This window comes from Vigna unguiculata, chromosome 2, assembly GCF_004118075.2.
Source record: "Vigna unguiculata cultivar IT97K-499-35 chromosome 2, ASM411807v1, whole genome shotgun sequence".
NCBI classification, from domain to species: Eukaryota; Viridiplantae; Streptophyta; class Magnoliopsida; order Fabales; family Fabaceae; genus Vigna; species Vigna unguiculata.
Window position 1 is genome coordinate 22,506,652 of NC_040280.1, and position 25,478 is coordinate 22,532,129.

The following is a 25,478-nucleotide window of genomic DNA, read 5'->3' on the forward strand; positions in this document are numbered from 1 at the left end:
AAAGAAAAAAATGAAAGGAGTGAGATCTTTATTAGTCTTAAATATCAATCTTAATAAACTCTAACAAATAATACAGACACTGAGAGCTTAAAATTGGACCTACAACCATAAAACTTGATCTTGTTTTACGAGACCTATGGATCCATATTCCACTTCTGATGATTCATTTTGAACATCAAAAGTTACTTTGGGAAGTGATTAGGTAGTTGAGTATTTCTCATAAAACATTGGTACAATCGTGATTATTTCTTTCTCCAGAATATTAGCCATTTATCAGCCCATAAAAGAGATATATACTCACTACCTAACATTGGCGATGTCGAGTAGGTATCAGATAGTCTCAAGTTTGACCTATGAATATCCTAATCCATCACGTTATTTTGAACTATCCAAATATTCACCTACTTGGTAAAACTTTCTTAGACCCCACCATGGTCCATGCCTTTCATCCCACAATGTACCAAACTGTGACTTCCCAAATACAAACGCTCTAACACTGGTTTAATATCAACTTATTGAAATCAGACTTAACTCTTACTTAATTGACATATAAAATGGGATGACTATTAAATCATGTCATTGTATAAACTATACACAAAGAATATAAAATAAAAATAATATATATATATATATATATGTGTAATTTTCTTCTATCCAAGCTCACTAAATAAAATAATATTTACTTTTACTTTATTTTTATTATTTTTTAATTATAAAATAATGATAAAATAAGAATCAAAGCCAGAACTTTAAATAAATAACTAGATAAGGATTAAAATGTTATAAATAAATATAATAACAAAAATATAAACTAAATAGGACAAGTGCGTAACTGAAGATATATTAAATGAAATAAATAAACATGGCCAGGGTGGGTAACTGGAGATAAATTAAATATTAACTAAATAAAAAAGACTAGTTCATAATTAGGGATAATTTAAATAAAATAAATGAACAAGATCAGTGCATAACTAGAGATGACTTAAATAAAATAAATAAACATGACTAGTACATAATTGTAGATAAATTATATAAAATAAATAAACAAGATGAGTGCATAAGTGGATATCGACTAATTAACTAAATAATATAAATATAAGAGGATAATAAATAAAAGTAAGTTAAATGGAAGTAAATAGAATAATATATGATTTAAAAATAAATAAAAGATTAATATAAAAGTAATTAGTTTATCAAGATTAATATAAAAAGAGTTTAACCTCACTCTCCCTTTACCTTATTGATTGAATGACACACTAATAATATTTAAAGATGACTAGGATCTCTTTGAATTTTTGCTCTAAACTTTCTTTCACTATTTTCTCTTTCTCTCTTTCCTTTCTTTCTCTTTATATATATATATATATATATATATATATATATATATATATATATATATATATATATATATATATATATATATATATATATATATATATATATATAAGCCACACATGTGCTTTTTTTTTCAAATCATCATTGCTTCCATTAATGAAAAAATAATGTTTATCTTTTTAGATTTTTTTTCTTTAATATTTTTTTCCTTCTTATCTTCTCCTTATCTTATCTATTTAGAAGGTTCTTTATTATTTTTAATACACACACTTATTTAATAATATTTTAATTAATATATTTGTACCTAATATTTTTTAATATATATATATAGTCATATTTTATTAGTTTTGTTTTCTTCTTATTGTTAATTTGAATAAGTAAAAACTACATCATGATAAAAATATATTTTTAATGTTTAAAATATATAATGATAAAATACGAAACATTAGTAAAAACACAAGATTTTCTAACTATTATATTTAAAATAAATAATACAGTTTATTAAAAGTAGGGATGCTACAACTAACGTAAGGGGATAGGACATTTATTACCTTATTCTTTTCATTATCTTTTCATCTATTTATAATTATTTTTATTTCTATATTTACCTAGTGAGGTGTCCCTAACTTCATTTTAATTTATATTTTACTTCCCATTTTTATTTATTTATTTATATTCATCTCCAGTTATGCACTAGTCCTATTTATTTAATTTATATTTACTCTCATTTATTTAGATTTATCTCGAGTCACGTACTGGTCCTCTTTATTTAGAAAATGTTTTATAACTAAATCCAGACAGCTAATTAGAGAGAGATAATCTCTTGATATTCTGTAACTAATTTATCGTTAATCTCTAGTTAAGCCCTCGCTAATTGAAATCATAAAATTTGATAACTTATAGCTAATTTGCAGTTACTTTCTCGTAATTTTGCTCTTATAAATTTGTAGATAATATTTGTCACAACACTACTCTCGCTAATGCGTAATTAATTTGTCACATTTTTGTTCTCACTAATCCGTAAATAATTTGTTACAATTCTATTCTTTCTTGCTAATTCGTAGTTAATTTCTTACAATTCTATTTTTTTTAATCCTTAGCTAATCGCTCACAAATATTATTTTGTTAATTACAACTACTTCATAGTTATTCACTCTCTAATACATGAATATATCAACAAAAAGTAGTATATCAACACAATTAAAATAGAAACAATGTTTTTTTATTCTTTTAGGCGCATCTTCATTCTTATTTATTTAAAGGAGACAACAATTCTCTCTTATAAAATTTCATTTGCACTTACATTTGTTTGTTTATAACTTCATTTGCGATTGCATTAATACTTGCATATCATTTTGTGTTTGCATTTGTGTAGCACCAAACACCTTATTAGATGTCAAATTAAAATTTTGCGTATCACATTGATCCAATGGTCTATATGAGTAATTTTTACCTTCTTCAATCTTCAAAATAGATATAATTGACTCAAAACATCCTTAGATAGTATCATTCGATCAATTTGATAACATTATAACTCGAATTTTAGAAATTTGCACATACAAAATAATCCCAAAGTCTCGATCAACATAGACCAAAAATGATCTCAATAAGATTTCATTAACATAATAATTACTCACCAATTATAAACAAAATAAGCCATTGCGTAACAAATCGCAAAACAACTGAGAAATCATTAAATTCAACCACTTCCACAAATCATAATAGATTACGACTTGACCAAAATAAAAATAATAGGCTTCCTTTACCTAGAGTAGGAGTAGAAACCCCTGACTCAAAGGTTACTCCTAAAACTCTAGTTCTTACGGGATACTCTAACTACACAAAGAAAAGTTCTATCAAATACAAGAACACGTCTTCATAATCACAAACAAACAAAGATTCACCTTAAGTTATTTTGAGTCACATGCATGTACCAAAGAGTCACATGCAACTCAAAACAATACACTAACTCAAAAAGAAGCAAAAAGTTAACTTACTCCCTTTTAAATTCTAACTAGTTGGATGTGTAGAGCTCTTTGCAGGGATTTCTCCTACAGTATCTGATCTTCTAACATATGAAGGATAGGGTAAAATATATAGAGACAAGGTAGAGAGAGATTTTAGAAAAAAGTTATAGAGAAACCATGGTTTTTATAGAATAAAATTCAATTAATAGAAAAATCTATTTGTATAACGTTTTAAATAATAAAATAATCAAGTGTTACCTTAGTACTAAAAAACTCATATTTCCTTTCAATTTTGTTTTGAAACTTTTTTCGTGGAAATTACTTACAAATTTTGTTGTAAAATAAATTGTAAGAAATTTCTACTAATTTTTTTGCAAAATATTTTGTATAAAATATTTTGTAAAAAATTTTGTAAGAAATACTAATGAATTTTATAATTTTATAAAAAGTAATTATTTACAAAGAAATTACTTGTCAATTAAAATTCTTAAAAAAATGACAAAAAAATAATTTTTTGCAAAATATTTTAATAAATGCAAGAAAAAATTCATGTAATATAAAAAAAATTTGTAATACCTCTTAAAAACTACTACTACTCTTTACTATTTTCTTAGTCTTTATACTAAAACATGTATGTAAAACACGAATTCTCGCGGTCAATATTAACTTACTTAAATAAAACACAGTCGAATAAATTGCTAAAATCAATATGAAATAAAATGAGAGAGTTAACAAAACAGAATATACAGCAAATGATAAGTTATCAAATAGAAAGAGTAATTATAAAAAAAAAAAAAAGAGTTATCAAATAGTCATTCCCTTTTCTTTATCTTCTTCTATCTCTTCTCTTCTTTAGTTTTATACAAATCGCAGCTTGTATTCACGTTTTTTCTTCCTTTTTTTTCCCTCTCCCTAAATCAATTATTCTATCAATGTTTTTGACTTCAATTCTGATCTTCATCTTCATAATCAGATTTTATATTGTAAATGATAGTGAGTTAAAGAGTAAATATATCTGATTGAATTTTAAAACATAGTAAATTTATTTTTCTTTATAATCTCTATTTTTTTTTATTAATTGCCATCAACTATTTGATGGAGAAATATTTGAGCTATTTTCAATCGTGTTTTGCCATTAATTGCTCCATCTAATATGTTTGGCAGCCTAACTTTTTAATCTATCAAATAATAACTTTAAGTGGCTTTCAAACAAGCCTTCCTCGCTTAAATTATAAGGTTAAAAATTTTTTTATTTTTTATTTTTTAATGTAAATTTGAAATTTTTTTCTTGTCCTTGATCCTTAAACATTAAAAATAAATAAATATTTTTTTTAATCCAATTATGTTAAATATTTTTTATATGTTAAACAAAATTTTAAATTGATATTTGAATTATTCCAATTCAAATATTAATCTATAATATCTTTTAACACTTACTTTTTTTTTCTGTATTCATTCAACTTTAAATTTAAGACAAAAATATATTAAAATTCAACAAGTTTATGGACACAAATATGTTTAAGTATCTTTGCAACATTTTTTTCCCTTCAATCTGACATTTTTCTCAGTTTTCAATGAGTCCAACAAAGAGTTTCACAATTTTACATTTCACCAGTAATTTGTTTATTAAATTATAATTATTTTATTTATAAATTAAGTAAAATATACAAATTAAGAGATTCATTTATACTTTTATTTTTCGAAATACTTTTTAATAATATAAGTACACAAAAAATGTTTAATGAATTTTTATATAATATTTATTTTGTAGGCGTGGTAAAGGTGAGGAATTTATATTTGGATTAATGGAAAGTTGAAAAATTGATATGAAATTAAAGTAGTGATTGAATTTGTTTGATTTGGTTACTTTAAGAGAATACAAATCAAAGAGAGATAGTGTAAGTAAATAAAATTGAATTAGAAAGAGTTTTTCAGAAACAAAAAGCGAAAAAAGATGAAAATTAGAAAGCTTGTGCGAGTAAAACAAAATGCAAGAATCCTACTTATATTAAATTTTTTTGTAGTGTTAAAAACACTATATGACGTTAAAAAAATACTAGATTTTAATTTATTTTATATTGTAAACATTTTTTAATTAAGAGAATATAAACAGTTACATTAAAAGTTTAGTATATTCTAATTTATTTTATATTTTTATGTAAAAAACCATAAGAACGTTAGCTTTAATAACCAACTGGTGCTTGATGATAAAAAGAAAATTATTGTTAATAATATAACATAACATATTACTATTTTAAATTAAAATAATTAAAATATTAATATAATTAGTTGTCTAAGCAGTAGTTTTTTTTTTTAATGAAAGGATGAGATATCAAATTTTGGGTTAAAAAAAAGCTCGAATGAGGTGGTCATGGGATCATTCACATCTATAGATCTTGTTGACCAACTTGCCTCCATTTCTCAAACCCACAATAACTTCAACACTCGCAGAAATTAAATTACAGCAACACTTATAACAATTATTTTAAAAAAATATACATTAATTGTTTATAAATTTTTGACAATATAAGAGCTTTTACTCTTCTAAATGTTTAAATAATATACTTTGTTTCTTAATAGTAGACAGCAAATGATTCAAATTGAAAGCTTGTCGTGAGTAAACAAAGCAAATGTGTTGCAGTAGTGCCCTTAACAAAACCCGCAGAAAGAAAGCTAATTAATTGTGCTCATTTGTTAAAAATAACAAAAAATTGTGTTCATTTTTCTCCGGAGTTGCTTTCACTCTGAGGAGTATACCCAAGCAAGCTAAGCAGCCACCAGTGCTCTTTCCTAGTATTTTAGTGAGAGGAAAAACTTTATCAGGCAAATGGCCTCATCACCTATTTCAATTGTGAGATAAAACATTCAAGACTAAAAGAATATCAACAAATCGATAAGAAGTAACAATTTATCCAGGATTGTCAGTGGATACCAGGTTATCTTCTCTGTCTCCATTGCCATTTACTCCATTCAATTCAAATGATTTTTATATCAAACAAACAACATTCATCTGCGTAAGGAGAAATTTGGGCATTATCAAGAATATTGGATCACCAATGGGAAACATCCCAAAATTGAAATCGCTGTCACTAATGAAGTTTTTTATAACAAGGCATGAATGTCCAGAAAAAGCCACCAGCACTTTGTAGACAAGACCAGCTAATACAATAATAACACAAGAACACATAAGGAATTGATAGGGCATTTTTCAAATATGCCCTGCAAATAAACTTTCTAATCATCCCCAGATATTCCCAAAAATTTTATTCTAATAGTTCTTTAGCTCACTACTGTCTTCAATTTGTGTGCTCTTCAATGCTTTCAACTTTCTGTAGCCTACATCAGTTCCAAATATCCTAATACGACAGCAAAAATGTCGTGTACCATCGTCAGTATGTCAGTTACCAAAATTTCAGGGCATTAGTGCATCACAATTTGTTAGCTAAGCCACTTTAGATTCTAACCATCATGAAACAAAAATAATTCTTTAAGAGCTACATGCTCAATACTTACCAGTCCATGTAAGTGAAAGTCGAAGAATAATTGCCAGACTTGGTGTACAGCAAACGGTGATGATAGTCGTGAAAATCAGCTCTGAAAGTGATGATACAAAGTTTAACAATAGGCAAAATAGCTGAATAAAGCAAATGGCTGGTGTGTAGTGCAGGAGAAAGAAAATTCCCACTCACCCCCCATACAACGGAAGGAAGTTCGAAAGACTCCATGGAAAATGATATCCACAATGAGCCTCAACTGTCTCGAGGACTCTCAGAACCATCCATAACCAGAGAGTTATCAAGTGGGGCCCGGTGATGGCAGGACCAAAAATGGTAGCAAACCCAAGGAAAAGTATCTCCGCAGGATGAGCATATTCAGAAGTAAGACCAAACGGTGTAGCATACCTTCACAATATTGCAAAACCCTATAGTAGTCTATGGATAAGAAATATAATAAAAGCTAAAATCCAATAACACAAAAATAAACTTACTCGTGATGGACACTGTGCACATGCTTGTATAGCCATTTTGTGTGCAATATTCTATGTCCCCAGTAGAATATAAAGTCCTCCAAAATGAAGTAAAAGATTATTTGAGTTAGAACTGTTTGCCTGCACAAAGAATCCAATCTTGGAAAATAAGCTTAATAGAAGCACATTCCAGACATATTTGCTTTTAAAGCTCCTAACACAGGACTCCTATGTTTAGAATAATGACAGTGCTCAAAAGAACCTGAATGTACCAGGACGGTAGGGGAAGACTACTCCGCATGCCCATGTATGTGAAGACGGGATATGAAAAAATCATAACAGGTAGATTGACACCAAAATGGTAAAGCAACAGGCGAACAATGCATTTCTCCTGAGCTGCAGGACTATTATTTTTTGCCTGCAAGAAAAGAAGATTAGTAACAGTAAATCTTACTCACTAATTGAACAAGGCCACAGGTACAGAAAAAAGGACCAAGAGAAAGAGGACTAATGAGAGTACTAAGTCCCATACAATAAAAGCAAGAAATTGATTGCATATAGAGACCAGGCAAAATTTAACTTCTGGTTTCTTTTCCTTAAATTATGCATATTTGCAGCTGATAAAAAAAATGTAGCTACATATTTAAAAGTGAAAATGGAAAAAAAATTATCATTTCTACCATTATCAGGGAGGTTCAATCAATACATCATCCAAATATAGCATGAACATGTCTAAGAAAATTATGTTACATATTTTGAATGAACATGTTTTGTATGAATCAGCCAATCCAACTGCGGGAGTCAACCCCAAAATGCATTGTTAGAACGTCAAAACATGTAAGACATACAAATAAGGAAAAAGAAATTGAAAACCGAAATCTCTAGGGACTTCTTCACTTGTAAAGACCTGGACAGCATTGTTCTGAGCACAAAGGAAACAATGTGAAGGGAATAATTGAAATGAATACAAGGTGCAAGGGAAGGAACACGTGTATCAAGTCAAAGCAAACAATAAACAATATCGGAGTAGTTTACTTCAGCCATGACTAATGCTCATTTTAAATAGAAAAGCAACAAAAGGCCATCTTGGAGAACAAAATGAAGAATCATCCAACACTGAGATAACAACAACCATCAACAAGAGCAGACCTGAATTTTGTAATTGCTCATCCACCCAGCCCTCTCAAGCCATATAAAGGGAAGTCCAGACAAGAAGAAAACACTCTCATGTAGAAAGAAACTTCCCAAACACGCCAGTTGAAAGTCACTGAAATGTGTGATCAAGTACTGCAGCACAAAGAGAGCGAGAGATTAAGAGAGAGAATGCTATTTCCCAAAAAGCGAAAAGGACCAGACATCAATTCTACTTTTGGTAAACAGTACAAACTATGTAACCATGCAATCTACAGGACAGCAGAGAGTCTAGAGCCAAAAGGCCAAAAAATCAACAATGCAAGAGAAATGACGTCCGTGAACATGCTAAATTATGTGTTCCAGCAAGGAAAGGTCCCTTCACTAACATTTGCTTTACACGCTAAATATTGAACATTGAAAAAATGCATTTTATATTCCAAACCTAACATGACAAGCAGGGGAATATTTCATAAGTATAAGCCGATTACCAAACTCTTTCAGTAATTAACACATACGCATCTAAAAATCAAACAGGGCACTGGATACGTCAACACAGTCCGCACAAACTCCAGGAATCTATTTCACGTGGCGATAACGAAGAGGCAACACAAATCAGGAGCAGTAAGTGAAAAGCATAATTTAAAAGATGAAATACTCTACAATGATCTACAGGAACAATTGAAGTTCCAAATACAGCAATGAGGCATCATTAGGCATAGTATCATGAACACAATCAATCAATAAATCAATCAATCAAGCAATAAAGCAACGTTTATGATTCCTAAATAAAGCCAATAATGTACATGCTCTCCTCATCTACATCAAGAAACAGAGAAGAAGCATGGATTAAATCAAAGGACGAATCCTTCGGTGGAATTGGAAAACTATCGGAAGCACAAAAAGCGGCGACAATTAAAGAGAATGAAAAGGGAGAACCTGCCAGCCAGATTCAAGAAGAGAAGCCATAGACGAGAGGCGATGAGAGAGAAAGCGAGAGAAAGCGAGAGATAGAGAGAGAAAGAGAGATTTGTGAGAAGGCAATGTCTGTGTGCGTGCTAGAAAGTGAAAGAGAGAGAGAGGGAGAGAGAGGGAGAGAGTGGGAAAGAGTGGATGCAGAGTTGCTTTGTGGTGTGTGAGGTTGCGGTGTGTGTATAAATGAGAAGAGAGAAAAAGGCCACAGAACAGAACCAAACAAGTGAAGACAGACTGTAATAACCAATAATCATGCCACCTTGTAAATTACATTTTTAATACTTTCTTTTTACACTTACACACTATTTATAAATTAGTTAATGTAAACATTAATTTTATCTTATTACAAAATTACACAGTATTTATAAATTAGTTAATGTAAACACTAATTTTATCTTATTAAAAAATTGATTTCATTTACCTATTTTTAAAAAAATGTTATAAAAGGTTTAAGAAAATTGTAATTGTGAGTTATGTTTTAAATTTGTAATAAAACAAATTATTTAATAAAAAAAATGAAATTATCAAAATATATGGACAGAAATTGAAAGAATGGTAGTTTAATATATCTTTATTGCCAATGACGAAGATAGTATGTGAAAAACATATCTTATTTCGGAAATATCTATATTAGTATGGGAAGTGAAAGTTTGACTATTGAACTTGTGTATTTTAGTTCAGTTATAATATGGTAGGAAAAAATAATTTTTTTTTCTTTATTAAGACATAAATATAATTATTTCTATTTCTCAATTGGATCTTATAAAGTTTAGTTTAAAGCTTATATATTTCTATTTCTCAATTGGATCTTATAAAGTTTAGTTTAAAGCTAATATTTAGATAAGTTGTCGAGATTAAAATTTATAGATAAATATGTGGGTTTATATATATATTTAAAGCTTGTTTTTGTTATTTATGTAGAAATATTATCTAATTTTAAATTTATAGTATGTGATTGATCGGTTTAAGGCTAAAATGAAAAAAGATTCATTAATATCATTAATATAAAAAATAATTATATAAGTAACCTTAAAAATTTATAAAAAGGAAATAGAAGGGTAATAAAGTTAACATTTTTAGACAGGCTTGATTAAATTAGTTATTATTTCTCTAATTTTATTATTTTTATCTTTCTTCAAAGTCTCAAGAACACTGAGAAAAAAAAATTAGAAAAAGTCAAAGACAATTTCTATAGGAGTGGAGGACACAAGAAAAGAAAATAGCATGAATGAAATGGTCAACAATTTATAGACCGTAGAATTAGGAGGATTATGGATAAAAGATTTGCAAAGTTTTAAGGAGATATTACTTGTAAAGTGGGAATAGAGATATGCAATAAAAAACGAAAGTTTGTGGTGTGAAAGAGTATAATAGAATTTAAATATGGAGATCGGAGAGAATTAAATCAACCCAAATATTAATGTGGAAGGATTTGAAAAAAACATTAGGGTTGCGGGTTCGAACATAGTTTGACAACAATATCACATGCAGTACATAGGAACGAAAACATTAACTAAATTCTGGCATATAGATGGAATACAAATACAAAATTATCCTTTGCTTAAAAGTAGGCTATAGAATACTTCAAATCTTAATATAACAACAATGTCAAATACTGGAATTTGGAATAATAGTGGAGGAGGGAATGACTTGAGTGAGAATTGCTTCAAGTTGAATTATTTAGGAATAAATTAATAAGGTATTTACCAAAAATACAATACCAAGACTATTGGATATAAAAAGGAGAAGACACAAATTTTTTAGTTACTATGGAGAATAAATTTCAACACCTAATGTAAAACACTTCATTTGATAATTATAGTACTAATCTAATAAATGGACAAGTCTCAAGACAGTTGAACATAATTATATCACACAAAATTTCATCTATTCTACATGCCTGGAATAATAATAATGGAAACATTCTTTGGAAAACCATGTGGATAATAATAAAGAGATACATATAGGACCATAGAAATAATGTGTTATTTGGGAATGCCATAATTGGTGGGAGAAAATATTCAAAATTGCTCAATTGAATGCCTGAACATTGATCAGAAACAAATATAAAAATGCTTTCTGACTGGTGTATTTATCCAATGACATGTATTATAAACATACAAAAGTGAAGGGTTGGATTGATGTGTTGCATTGATTTGATTTGATTCTAATATACAGAATTTATGGTGAAAGAGTATTGGTTGTTGCTGGTCTTTTATTTTTGATGTGCAGTATAAAAGGTTGTGGTCACACTCAACACATAAAATACAAGAAAGCAGAAAGATTTAAAATATCAATAGAGACAAAGAGAATGTTCAATTTTCTAATTCAATTTTTGTATATACTCAATTTTTAAGCTTTTTTAATAGAGTTATTTGGATAGACAAATGTAAGATTTTTTTGGATCAAATATCATCTTTATTTTTTATGTGTGGAGTTTTTTAAAGTACATTATTGTACTAATTTTTTTATATTCGGGTTGATGTGCCAAATACATATTTATATTTATAATAAAAAAAATTATAAGACAATTTTATTGAGTTACGTTAAGTACTAAAGTCAAATTCTAATAAATATTAAAAATAGTAACAATAAAATTATTTAAAACTCTTATAATAAAAATTCTATGAGAATTTAATTTTTTGAATAATTAGTAATTAAGAGAATAAATTTTTTATTTATTATAATTCAATTATTAAAACAAATTATAAATATATTGTTATCTTATCTCACAATTAATTCACCTGATAAAGTTTTTAATTTTATTAAAAATTAATATTTTGTAATGACATAAATTTATCATAAAACACTCCAAAATTATTCACAATATATCTGTCATTGAGAAAAAAATTTATAATGAAAAATATGATTTCATTATAAACAGTAAGGCCAAAATGTTTGGATGAAGGAGAGAAGGAGAAAAAATAAATGAAAGAAAGGAAGTGGAATGGAATACAGAGTTGCTTGGATTAAGAGCAAAAATGAGTAGAAAATTTGTAATAGATGTAATAAAATAAATTTTTAGTATATGTATAAACAATAATTTTTAAAATAAGTTTATAAAAATAATATGATATAAAAGTAATTTTCAAATATAAATTAGAGATATAATAAATTATAAGTTAAAATAGAAATTATTATTAAATTTGGTAAATAAAAAATAATAATTTAAAATAAAATAATTTTACAACTTATTAAAATTTAAATTAAATTTTTATTATTATTTTAATTAAATATTTAATTATAATTATTAATAAAATGTTAACATATAAATTGATTACAATTTTATTCATAATCAATTATATATAAATTCAACCACATTCCATTGATTTGTTCTAATTTTTAATGACTTGAACTCTCTTCCCTTTCCATATTTTCATGCTTAAAGTTGAATAAAAAAAAATAGAGTTTTGATATCTTAAGAATATAATGTAATAATCTTTCCAAGTAGTGAATTCTTATTGTTCAATTCTTTTTTTAATGTTACATTTTATTATTATTTTTCTTGTCTTAAATAAACCCGTTAGCCCATAGCATCTTGCATAACATGGCTTCATTTGGGCAAAGAGGAATAAGGAGTGTTTTTTTTCAAGAGAAAAGTATAATCATTTTGTTGTTACTTTTGTTATTATAAAATAAATTTTTCTATTAGTCAAAAGAGACATAAACATGACTCTACTGCATGCTTGAGTATTTGAACAAAAGTAAAATAAAGGGTTTAGTGTGGTTATATTGGACGCTTTAAAGAATTCTAAATAATGTTTTAACAATTATTAAACCTCATATTGCTTAACTTTTTTCCTCAAGACTATATTTGTTGAGTGAATTTATTTTATGTATAAATTTGATGGGATGAATTTATGGGTGCAGATGATGTTCTTATGCATTTATTTATGAGAGAACAAAGGAACAAATTTGCAGGATATCTTTAAAATCTCATCTCACAAAAATTGAAAAGATTGATAAATATTTAATATGTATTTTATATTACTGTTCATGATATATATATATATATATATATATATTAAATATAATATTAATAAAAATAATAGTGTACTAATTTTTACTATAAAATTAAAATAGTAATTTACATTTTAATTTATTAAAACTTTTTTTCATTATTATATTAATTATTTATAAATTTTTACATTTTTCATTCCTATCTATTAATTATTACATCTAAATCCCTTAAAAAATAATTACTAAACGAATTAATTCTCTCACTCTATCACTCCATCGTATCCATCTATTAGATGATAACACCTAGTGAATTTATTCTTCTTTCATTAAATTATCAATTCATTTAGGGTTATTAAATCAACATTAGATTTTGTGTCCTTCAGCTTGACAGTGACAGAGTGATAACTATTATTGATCAATATTATTATTTTATTAAAAAAAATATATAAATATTTTCTTAATTTTATTCAATTAGAGATAACGATAAAAAATAATAATTATGAAAAATACTTAAATAAAAGTAAATCATGTTTTAAATATTTAATACAGAACGAAATTTTTTAATAAAATTTTAATTAAAGATACACACATTAAAAATTCTTAAAATTTAATTAATTCTGAAAAAGTTAGTCAATTATTCAATTTTTTTCTTTTTAAGAGCGAGAATTTTGGTATAAGGTAATTGTCGTTATGAACCTTGTCTTAAGGTAGCTTTATATTGATTTTAATTAAAATAAATTATTTTAGATTAAATAAATAAATATTAAAATAATCTATTATCTTAACCAATTTAAAAATTAGTTTTTTATTAAATATGTTTTTGTCTTTAAATTAAATTATAAAATGTTTGTTCTTTATATTTCATGAAAAAATTGTAAAATATTATCTCAACAAAAACATTTAGAAGTTATATTATATAATTTACTATCGAAGTTTATTTATTATGTTAAAGACATTATAAATTTCTTTTATTGCCTACAAAAATACTCTACATTTCATTTGTTGGAGTAATGTTTTAAATGGTTTTTATTAAAAATAAAACACAATTTTTTATAATAATTTACAAAGTAAAAAATATATTTAATATTTTTAATTGAATAATATATGTGTGTCCTTTTGCCACCAATAAATATTCTCTAGTTTGTATCGACAACACAATGATTTGAAATTTTGTGACACATAAGCTCAGAATGACAGAGCATGCAGTGTGACAGTCACGGATGTACAGAAAAAATCTTAATAGTCTGAATGAGGAATCTTTTTATAAAGTTAATGAAATAAAACCTTTTTCATTTACAAATGCTAAAACAGGAGGCGATTTCATCCTCTTTCACCAACCTAATATATTCTCATCTGCTGGTTTGGTCATGTGTTCTTGAACATTAACTAAGCCAATTCAGTAATTTAATGTTCTTTCAATAATTAATTAATTAGGATATATAAGTTACAATACATCAGGTTGAATTAGCATACGTTGTGGTCTTGACCGGGTGTGACTTTAGTTTTAGACATTCTTTTCGTTCTAAGAGTCACGGATCTTTTATAATTATTTCAGGGGATAAGAATTTTATTTAGATGTATACATTTTTTTTGATAACGTATTTAAAAGTAATAGTTTAAATTATATATTAGTTTATATAAATATAAAAATTGAGATCTTATTTAATAATATATAAATATAAAAATATCAATAAGACATTTATAATCTTTTTGTAATTTTCAGTATGTTTTTTATAACTTTTATTTAAGAGTTATTTTATTTGTGTATTGTGAAATTAATGTTAGAATCATTCCCATAAAGAAGTTAAGCTATTTAAAAAAAATAATAAAGTTAGAATTAATTTACTTTATTTCTAATCTAAGTTTATCACATTGAAAAGCTCGTGATAAAAGAAAATTTTGCATTTGTCAAATTGATGCCAAATGGATGAAAGTAAAAATATATAATAACAAAATATATTAATTATATATTAATTTGTATAAGTATTAAAAAAAGTGGGGGGCCATCACCCCTCTGTTATGTAGAGAAAATCCGTCTTTGCATTTTAACCTCATACGGACAAAAAGAATTTATATACGGAAAAGATTAGGTTAAAATATCTTTTGTTCTACTTTTTGTTAAGTTTTATTAAATAATATTAATTTTGATTTTGTGTTCAAATAGGTTATAATTTTCGTCGATGTTATTCAATTGGGTTCTTTTTTGTTAACACCGTTTAAATATTATATGTCATAAATAGTGACTGTCACGTGTCACTTCGTAATTTTTTTGAATTTTTCTTTTGAATTTTTTTTTGAATTTCTTTTTGAATTTTCACGCGTCAACTCAGTAGCGTGTCATGTGTCAAAGTCAATGTTCTATATCCAATTTGGTCCCTATATTTGTTATTTTGGTTCAATTTAGTCCCAATTTTGTTTGAAATTGACCAATTTTGTCCCTATTGAAGATGTGACCAAATTTAATTTTTATATCAAAGTTACAATGATGTGAATTTTAATATATTATATAAAAATATTTAATAAAAAATGTGAATTTTAATATAAAAATTAAATTTGGTTTCGATTTGGAGAGGGACCAAATTGGTTCATGTTAACAAATATTAGAACTAAATTTAACAAAAATAACAAATATAGGGACCAAATTGAATATAGAACATTGACTTTGACACGTGGCACGTTGTTGGGTTGACATGTGGACATTTAAAAAATTTAAAAAAATTTAAAAAAATTCAAAGAATAAAAAAAAATTCAAAAAAATCACGAAGTGACACATGGCAGTCACTGTTTATGGTCGTTAATGATTTAAATAGTGTTAGCAAAAATTGACCCAATTGAACAAAATTGACAAAAATTAGGACCTATTTGAACACACAACCAAAATTAGAACTTATTTGACAAAAATTAACAAAAATTGGGACTAAAAAGATATTTTAACAAAAAGACTAAAATAGCAACAAAAGTCTGGTGAGAAGTTAAGATAGATAGCATTTGATCAAGCCCAACTTAAGTGGGTCACTCGGGTTGAGTTTGGCTCAAATTTTGTCCAAGTCAAACCATGGTTGATAGACATCATACCATGTTAAGTTGAATTGAGTCAGGTCCACAAAAGGTCGAGTGGAGTTGGATACATTTAGTGATGGAACTTGGACAAAAAATTGAGAGGTATTGAATTAGACTTTTTTACTTAAATTAGTTTTTTTAATTAAAAAAATCTTCATTTCGTCTACTCAAAATATACACATATGATAGCAGAATCCAAAAAGATATGACTATCATTCACTATCATATTATCATATATAAGGATAGTACGGGTAGTACCCCCTATCCTACTTGAAGAATAAATATTCGCCACGTACCTATCTCTATATTTGTGCCAAACAATTAGAAGAAATAAAAAATAAAAACCGTGTAGTAATTGAGGGTGACAATGTAGGTTTGGCCTAGCGGGTCAACCCATAGTTCTGCAAAAAAAAACACGGGACGGACTAGGATATTCAACCCGTTGGCCCACAGAAGCCCGCAACCCACGCAGGCCAACCCACATAAAATTAAAAAAAATTCATGAACGTTCCAAATTCTTGTATGACTAGAAAAAAAAGTATTATGTATTTTTGAATGTACTAGAATTTGAAGAATAAATCGTATATGTCAAAGTACGAATATGAATATTAAAAAAACAAAAGATGAGTCGCTTCGCAGACCCGCACTTATGCAGGACGAGCTAATCCGACTCGCATTTTACGGGCCAAGTGCGAGCCAAGCCTAAACGGATAGGACCAACCCGCATCATCAACCCTAGTAGTAATATATATATATATATATATATATATATATATATATATATATATATATAATATTACTTAATTAAGTATGAATATTTTAATAATTTAAACGAGGACAAATATTATGACAGGGACGAGGACAACGAATATGTATATCCCCATACTCGATTGAAAAAGTCGGAGATTTCCCATACCTATATCTGTGATGACAATTTTTTTTATATTTATTTATTTAATTATTATTATTTCTACAATATACTTATAAACATTTAGAGGTAAAATTATACATTGATACATAATTATACATAAAATATTCACATTTATATATATATATATATATATATATATATATATATATATATATATATATATATATATATATATATATATATATATATTTACAATATTTATGCATCTTATATCTACACTGCTTAGTACATCTTATATTTCCTATACTAGAAGGGGAAAAAATATTATTTATTTACAGTTTTTTCCCTCATATGCTGACTTTCAAACAGGTGGAGGGAAAATGTTATGGATATGGTTCACTTGGACTGTTGGAGGTAAATTAAAGGTAACTCCGATTTGTCATTCGATGACAATGGGCGCATTCGGAGCAGAGAGAAAAGTAATGGTAGAGTTTCCCATTTCCTGAAATGTTACAGAATGATTCAATGCATTGGTTTGCCATGCATTTCCCGAAAAAACAGCCACAATGTCGGCAAAGAAAGGACGATATGTTGGGAGCAACCATCTATGATATAGTTACAAATAAGGGTTGCACTTATTATGTACAACCTTATCACTCATATTTTTTTTAATAACGGTACAAACTAATAATTATGCTAAAATTTAACATATATACATATACAATGTTAATTCTTTATAACAGTGGAAACTTTGAAAATTATTTTTATAATTAAAATAATTGGTGCCTATTATTAAATGTGTAGTGTATATATATATATATATATATATATATATATATATATATATATATATATATATATATATATATAATGTTACTTTATCTTTGGATGTTACATACTCAATAAATACGGCGATTTTCTGTCGAAACGAAGATCGATTTAATCAATACCTATGAAGACGAGTTTATTTGTCATTCCTACTTTCTCACATTATTTTTTTAAATTTCGAAACAGTTCATTGAAAACATATGTATATTTTTTATTTTATTTATTCTGAATTAGGTAGTTTCAAATAAATTATAAAAATGCCAAAAAAAAAGAGATGAAAATAAATAACGAATAAAAATATTAAAAAATTAACACATGTATGTCTTATAAACAATTCGAGAAACTATTAAAAGAAATCGCACAAAGTAAAACGAATGTGTATTTAAGGATATAATAAGATGAAAAATACCTTAGACATCTAAGAACACTTTTCAAATATCAACATATATACTCAATGGTTGAGAAATAATTGTTTTAGCGAAACAAATGAGTTCTTCAAATGAAACAAAAATTAATAAAAATAAGTAAATAATTTTTTTTATATTACCTAGTAAATGAAATGTTTATGCTATTAAACACTTAAATTGAGAGTATTAAACATACTCATGTGAAAGAAAAATATACAATAAATAAAAATATTAAAAAATAATAGAAATATTCAAATATGAGATATAAATTTTTTTAATTGACATACATCATTTTAACATAATTACATAAATGTTATGATAAGATGAAAAATATATTGGAGATGCAAATAAGTTTCATGACAAACCAATTAATTAGAAGAAATAAAAAATTGAAAAAAAGAATTATATATATATATATATATATATATATATGATTACTTAATTAATTGTGAATATTTTAATAATTTAAATGATGACAGAAATATGGCGGAGACGGATATTATGGCGGAGATATGTACATCCCCATAACCATCCCCATATCCAATTGAAAAAGTCGGGGATTTCCCATACCCATATCCATACCCAGTCAATGCAGGGATTTTTCGGTCAAAACAGGGACGAATTCGGGCAATTCGCACGGGACAGGTTTATTTGTCGTCTCTACTCTTATATGATAATATTTAGCAACTTATATATTTAGTGAAAAATAAAATAATAATCTCGACTAACATTTAAATGTATGTGGTATATTACCAGTATCTAATACTTTGAAAGATAAATTCTAGATCCTTAAAGATTAAATATTATCATTTACTTAACATGAATTTTAAAGAAAAATAATAATTCAAAATTTTAGAAAGAGTATACATAAATTTTAAGAAAGATTAAAACTCAAACATTTATAGTTATGAAAATTACAATTTACTCATTTTATAAGATTGAAAATTAGCAATTTTAATGTTTAAAAGCGTCGATGATTTCAAACTCTTATACTTGGGAAAAAAAAATATTTAAATTCTACAATTTAAAACAATATATTTTAAAGTTACATATCCAAATAATATATTTAACTATAAAACATTTTATTTTTTTCTATAAAAATGAAGTACTCTCTGAAAAACCGTCTTCCAAACGTAACAACGTAATTTTATTTTTAAATACTCACACCTTTTTAAATACTTATACGTTTTTTCAACCACTTACTCTTTTTCAACACAACTATCAATATTTTTTATACCAAAAACAAGTTTGAAGAGTGGTTTTTTTAGACCGATGGAACATTTATTTTAGAACTAAAATGTTAAAAATTACTTATTTTATATTTTTATGTAAATTATTTCATAAAATAATTCCTCTTATTTTTCTTTTTAAGAATACGCAATTTTCTTAACACCACTAATGACCCAACGAAAGAAAAAAGCACTAATGTTTCATGATAGAATTAACTATTAGCTTCGCAAGAAAGAAGCCTGGGTTAAAAAGATGTTATTGCCGCTACATTGCTTATAGTTAAGAATGAAGAAATTGAAGATTTCTAAATTCGTTTTAGTTACCATGCAGTACCTACAATGAGTCATTGAAGGGTGCACAATTTTTTTACTTCATATTACTTCCTAGCAGCATGATCCAATCCAATCACACAGAGGGGAAGAACTTGTTTAGATTGAAAGGAAGTGAGTAAAACTCTTCACTTCTTGTATCAGTCTTGAACGAGCTGAATCTGTCCCACCAATGCATGCCTCTGTCTTTACGAGTTTGATTGTCTCTGTTGTGCAATGTGGCATCCAAGAACAGTGCCAATGAACCGGCAACAAATGCTTTTGATGAAAATGGGACATTGATCATGTCGTTGAACTGCAAAAAAGGAGATGACTTTAAGTTGGTAAGTACTATGATGTTTGAATAAAAATGCAAACTCAACAGTGAAAAATGAGAGAATGAGAGAAGCTGAATACCCATCTGGCATGGGTGTGCACTGGACCATAGTTCTTAAATGCTGTGTACTCGTTGAAGTATTGTGGTATAGAGAGGCCCATGAAAATAGAGAATCCCAAGATGAATTTAGTTCTGAAGCTGTTTAAATTGCAAAACTGAAGGAAACTGAGGCCTGCAGAACCTGTGTTGAAGGAAAAATATTTGATGATGATGATGATGATAATAGGAATTTGGATTCTCTGTTGGGTTTTTCTGTGTTATTTATCTGATAATAGCAAGTACTTAATGAAAATATGACAGAAAAACCAGATTCTTGAGTTGATCATACATACCCACATAGGCAAAGAAAAGGCAATATAAAGCTGCAACTATTGGTGCTGGGATTGAAGCAAACACAGCTCCAAATTTTCCTGTGCACTCACAAATACATTTAGTACTTACATTGGTTTATCAGGGAGAGAGAACATCAAAATTGCAAGCCTAACTAACCAAGTATGGAGAAAAAGATCATGAATCCTGCTGATATTTGAACAACCCTTCGGCTACCAACTCTTGTCAAAGCTAAGAGTCCAGCATTTTCTCTGGGAAAAAGCCAAGAATAATTCTTATAAGGATTCAGGAATAATATATATTCCTACAGTGAAAATGATACCTCCAGCACATGTAAGTTTGAATAAGAATCTTACACAGAAACTGATGATCCATTCCCTGTTCCGAATATGCCAGATAACAAAATTCCTACCCCCTAATTCATAAGAAGTAGCAACTAGTGATGATGGACAAACAATGAGAAAAAAGGTACATGAAAAATCTAGAGCAAACAGAAAACCAACAAGCCATGATCATGATACATGATAACATTCATTTTAAAACATGATTTTATAATTCATGTATTACATAAAGACAAGCTAACAAATTAGGCCGGGGGAAAATTTGGAATTCATAAACCGTGTTTACCTGCCAACCAACACCACGGCTAAGAACTGACGGTGGCAATGGAGTTGCACTTGCATACCTTGAAACAGCAATAAAAGCACCGGTTGACTGCAGAAAATTGAAATGCATGAGCAACCAACAAACATTATGTAAGTACGCAACATACTGCATAGCATGATTACATTAGTTTATTTTTTTGTTTATGCCAATTTGGATGAAGTGATGGCAAATTTCTTGAAGTAAAGCTCCTAATATCTTTGAATATCTACTTATGTTTTTACAATGTTAAACTGAGGATAGCAGATAGTCTAGAAGTCATTCAATTGTTAATTACAATAACAAAAAATATAAGTAGATTATTGAGAAAATGTGAAGGCATTGCTGTCTCAACATAAGTGCTATGAATATTATAAGATTAATGAGTCAAGTGCAACAGATTGCATGCAAAATAATTGCAGGAAAGTAGGCTAATCAAATCTAAACTACAGGCTTCTGCAGAAGGGTCAAAGTTTAAGATTTCCACTGCACTTGTTCAACAGCAACAAATGTAGTTCACATGCATAAAAATAAACGAACCTCTACTAGTGCAACAAATGAAGCAGCCATCGTAGCAAAAGCTTCCCCAGCATCAAATGTAGGAGCTCCCCATTGGAATGGATATGGGATTCTTATCCTGAATTTTTTATTTTAACAGCACCAAAACTTATGAGTTAGCCAAATTAAATCCATTTTTCCTCGTCATATTTACCCCAATAAGAAAACCTTAAAACAAGTCTCAAGCATTATCAGGGGATCCAAAATATAGAGCTAGATGAAGAAGAAACTGTTTATATTGTTAAAAATCACAACACCCTTACCAAGGTGCACCAGTTATAATGCCAGCACGATCAGTTCTGCAAGTATCCTGAGTTGCCTGTGGTACATGTTTATATGCTCCACCCACAGTTAGAAGATGAGCATAAATCCACACAATTGCTACTGAGAATATAACTGCAAATCGATCACAGATAGGCTTTTGTCCTTTCATCACATGAGGAATGTACTGGACAAAGGAACACCACCACTTTAGAATATAACACTTAAATTAGAGAAAACAAAGTAAAGCAAGAAATACCATAATTTCATCTTTGGTGTGTGTTAAGTACTCAAGGTTTTTTTAAATATGTTCCAAATGATGCAAGCTAATTTAACATCATGACAATTATAGATCACCTGTGAAAATACTAATAAGATTACAATTTCTGGCAGCCCAATCTCCACACATTTTGCAAGCTAGAATTCAAGAAGAAATAACCAAGAAAGTGTAAATCATACCAATTATATAATTCATAGATGAAGGAAAGAAATTAGAAATAGTTCTTGTTGCAAATATCAGTACCACAGGAAAGCCCAACTCATAAAGTCCAAAGCCTGACAGAGTAACCAGGGGAACTGCAGAGAGAGGGCTTAAGAACCTACAAAAGTACAGCAAATTGCTCACCAAAATTATTTGCAGAATGGAAAAATTCCTATCTATCAGTGTAATTGGAATTAATCATGATCACTAACTGGGAGTTATCAAATGAAGGAGGGATTAGTACACTTCTAAAAGAATTAGAGCTAGCCCTGGTCCCATACAAGTAAAATGGAAAAATCTTTTAACATCTGAAAGTATAGTATTGCATGGATAATCTCAAAAAGTTCAATGTGACCACAAGATGGAGGGAAAAACAATTCAAGGATCTAGACAGGAACCAACCTCACTACATTGCGCCAAAGTCCACTGAATCCAACAACAATTTGGAGGGTCGAAGCAACAATAAGCGCACCCTGCGTCCCACGCATTATCCTCTCAAATCTCTGCACATTTATCACTAATCAGATAAACATGGATGATTGATGACACAGCAAAAAGGGCATAACAGTGTACTGAACCAACCTCCTGAGGATTCAGAATGTCACTGTAGCGATTAGCCAAAATTATTGAAATGGTAGTAGGCACAAAGGTGTAGGATCCTCCAATAACTACAGGTAGACGAGTCCCAAACAGTGTTTGGAACAATGTGTTCACGCCAGCTACAAACAACAGAGTCTGGATCATTTTTGCTTTGTCTTCCTGTTGAAGCACAATTGAGAACTTAGTTAGACTCAGCAACCACACAACATCATTCAAAACCATTTACTTTTTACTCTTTCTTTCTTGTCAAGACTTACGTTTCCTCCTCCCATCTGAGTAACTAGAGAGCTTGGTATCAGAACAGTTGTGCCAAGCATCACCAGATAATGTTGAAAACCAAGCAGAATCGCCTCCGCTTCATTAACATCAAAATTAATCATCTCAATGACAATGAAGGCACACTCCATATCCCAGGAAACAAAAAGGTTTTAAAAAGTGTTTTTCCAAAATAATAAAATAAAAAGCCCCACCATCAACCTCATTAGCAATGTCCCCCCATAAAAAAATGAAGAAAAAAAAAAGATCAAGTTTTTACAAAACAAAAACAAAAAGGGTCAAAGAAACAGTGAACTCACGCCAAGGAGGAGGACTAGTGATGCAGTAAGAAACATTTGGAAGTTGATCTTTCACAGGGTGTGGCTGAAGCTCTTCCGGTTTGGGTGGTGGTGCAACTCCTGCCATGCTACTGCTGGAAAAAAAATTCACAACCAAAAGGAATAAAAAAAAGGCTCTAACAAAGTAACAAACTATACCAGTTAGCAGAAAACCAGAACTTTTTTCTCCCACAGACACACATATGCAAGATAATAAATGCTAATGGTGTGGAAAACAAGATGAACACTTTCCTCTAGGGAGTGGGGGAAATGCAGGAAAGGACAATGAACAAGTTCAGCGGTGACAGACACACCTTGTCAGAAACGTTATGCAATGCAGAAAATGCAGGGAGATTTCTTGGCCCAACAAATGCAGAATGTGGAAAAAAGCAAAATGAGTCAGACTCCTCCTTCACCCCTCCTAAAGCAACAACAACCAAAACCAAATTGCTCTCTCACCAAGTGACCATTGCTTTATATTTGTAATTATATTCCAATATTCTAATCTCAATTTTTTAAAAATTATTACTACTATTGCCAGTGTTTGCATTTAACAAGTGATGAAGTTTTGGAAAAAGCATAAGCAGCTTCCACCACCTTAACCTTTAATAACCCCTGATTTAATTTTTGTATTTATTGTTTGACCACAGCAGTTAATATTTTTTTGAAAGCTTTAACTAATTAATCAGAAACTCCTAAAAACAGTCTATCTCACGCGCTTCAGTAATATAATATAACCTTTTAAAGATGTTACTAGTCTAATCTTTTAATACCAATTTTCAACATTAAAAGCAAACTTTTATAATTTCATTCATTCAATGAACTGGGGCCAGTTCAGGAAGAAAAAAAAAAAAAACTCAACAAAACACGGTGAAAATATATATATTTTTGTACTGAGACTGTTACCACAAATTTTTATATATAATATGTATTTTTCATTAAATAAATTACATAAGAAATTTTCCCATTTGACCATACTTTTTGCTTCTCTCAGCCTATTGTACCATAGTTCTGACTAGTGACGCAAATGATCAAAAGCATTGTCTTTTTCCTTGACCCAGAATTTGAAACTTAAAGTTACTACTACCCTTTTGAAGAGAGTCATGAAAATTTTTAATTTTTATGAAAAAATATAAATAATTTAAGCTGAATTTTAACTTCTAAATGTAGATAAAGAAAGGGTGAAATGTTTTCTTTAAAAACTAAAAATGAACTGGAAGGTGCAGACTGAGTGTAAATTGTGACTTTTCATTGAGGTTGCAGGTTTTGTGCAACAGTTTAGTCCATTAATTTTTAGCATATTTTCAGATATTGGCACAGACCTCTCCGACATGTCTCTTTTGTTTGTTCATTGATGGTTTTTCATGTCACTTGCCTCTGAGTTGTCATTATTGGATGCTTTCCCTTCTTCTGCTCAATTAGGAAATCCTTTCTAATGTGACAGTGATCACACGCAGAATGCATCTGTGCCAACAAAAACGTACACAAAGTATAAAATCAGCATCATTCCAACCTCAATATTTGTCTCTCATATCAAATCTAAACACTATCAAGAGATAGCAAGTACTTTTTTGAGT

At 28.3% G+C, this 25,478-nt stretch overlaps 2 protein-coding genes across 3 annotated transcripts; both read right to left on the reverse strand.

Annotated features, from left to right (window-relative positions):
• Nucleotides 1-6,345: 6,345 nt before the first annotated feature.
• On the reverse strand, nucleotides 6,346-9,555 carry LOC114170147 (methylsterol monooxygenase 2-2). Its single transcript, XM_028055634.1, has 7 exons — nucleotides 9,340-9,555; nucleotides 8,419-8,556; nucleotides 7,542-7,687; nucleotides 7,291-7,410; nucleotides 6,992-7,204; nucleotides 6,816-6,896; nucleotides 6,346-6,658 (listed from the first exon to the last, which is right to left on the reverse strand). The coding sequence occupies exons 1-7, from the start codon at nucleotides 9,367-9,369 to the stop codon at nucleotides 6,571-6,573; spliced, it is 816 nt and encodes a 271-aa protein (XP_027911435.1). The 5' UTR covers nucleotides 9,370-9,555; the 3' UTR covers nucleotides 6,346-6,570.
• Nucleotides 9,556-20,030: 10,475 nt separating this feature from the next.
• On the reverse strand, nucleotides 20,031-24,463 carry LOC114173173 (nucleobase-ascorbate transporter 7-like). 2 transcript variants are annotated; one of them, XM_028057423.1, is made up of 15 exons: nucleotides 24,216-24,463; nucleotides 23,884-23,993; nucleotides 23,566-23,663; nucleotides 23,291-23,467; nucleotides 23,111-23,211; nucleotides 22,751-22,826; nucleotides 22,585-22,644; nucleotides 22,230-22,414; nucleotides 21,949-22,045; nucleotides 21,394-21,480; nucleotides 21,123-21,181; nucleotides 20,926-21,017; nucleotides 20,769-20,846; nucleotides 20,457-20,617; nucleotides 20,031-20,355 (listed from the first exon to the last, which is right to left on the reverse strand). In XM_028057423.1, exons 2-15 carry the CDS (start codon nucleotides 23,987-23,989, stop codon nucleotides 20,137-20,139), a joined length of 1,596 nt encoding a protein of 531 aa, XP_027913224.1. In that variant the 5' UTR covers nucleotides 23,990-23,993; nucleotides 24,216-24,463; the 3' UTR covers nucleotides 20,031-20,136. The 2 variants fall into 2 exon arrangements, with proteins under 2 accessions (XP_027913224.1, XP_027913225.1); XM_028057424.1 differs by having other exon boundaries at nucleotides 23,884-23,996; nucleotides 24,216-24,420.
• Nucleotides 24,464-25,478: the final 1,015 nt, after the last annotated feature.

What these genes read in the sequence shown, in the direction of transcription:
- LOC114170147 (XM_028055634.1), bottom strand. Translation starts at nt 9,369, where the DNA reads ATGGCTTCTCTTCTTGAATCTGGCTGGCAG. An exon ending in GTGCACAGTGTCCATCACGA is followed by an intron (nt 7,205 to 7,290) that starts GTAAGTTTATTT and finishes AATATTGTGAAG; the next exon opens with GTATGCTACACCGTTTGGTC. An exon ending in TTCCTTCCGTTGTATGGGGG is followed by an intron (nt 6,897 to 6,991) that starts GTGAGTGGGAAT and finishes CATCACTTTCAG; the next exon opens with AGCTGATTTTCACGACTATC.
- LOC114173173 (XM_028057423.1), bottom strand. Translation starts at nt 23,989, where the DNA reads ATGGCAGGAGTTGCACCACCACCCAAACCGGAAGAGCTTCAGCCACAC. An exon ending in ATTATAACTGGTGCACCTTG is followed by an intron (nt 22,046 to 22,229) that starts GTAAGGGTGTTG and finishes TAAAAAATTCAG; the next exon opens with GATAAGAATCCCATATCCAT. An exon ending in GATCTTTTTCTCCATACTTG is followed by an intron (nt 20,847 to 20,925) that starts GTTAGTTAGGCT and finishes GTGAGTGCACAG; the next exon opens with GAAAATTTGGAGCTGTGTTT.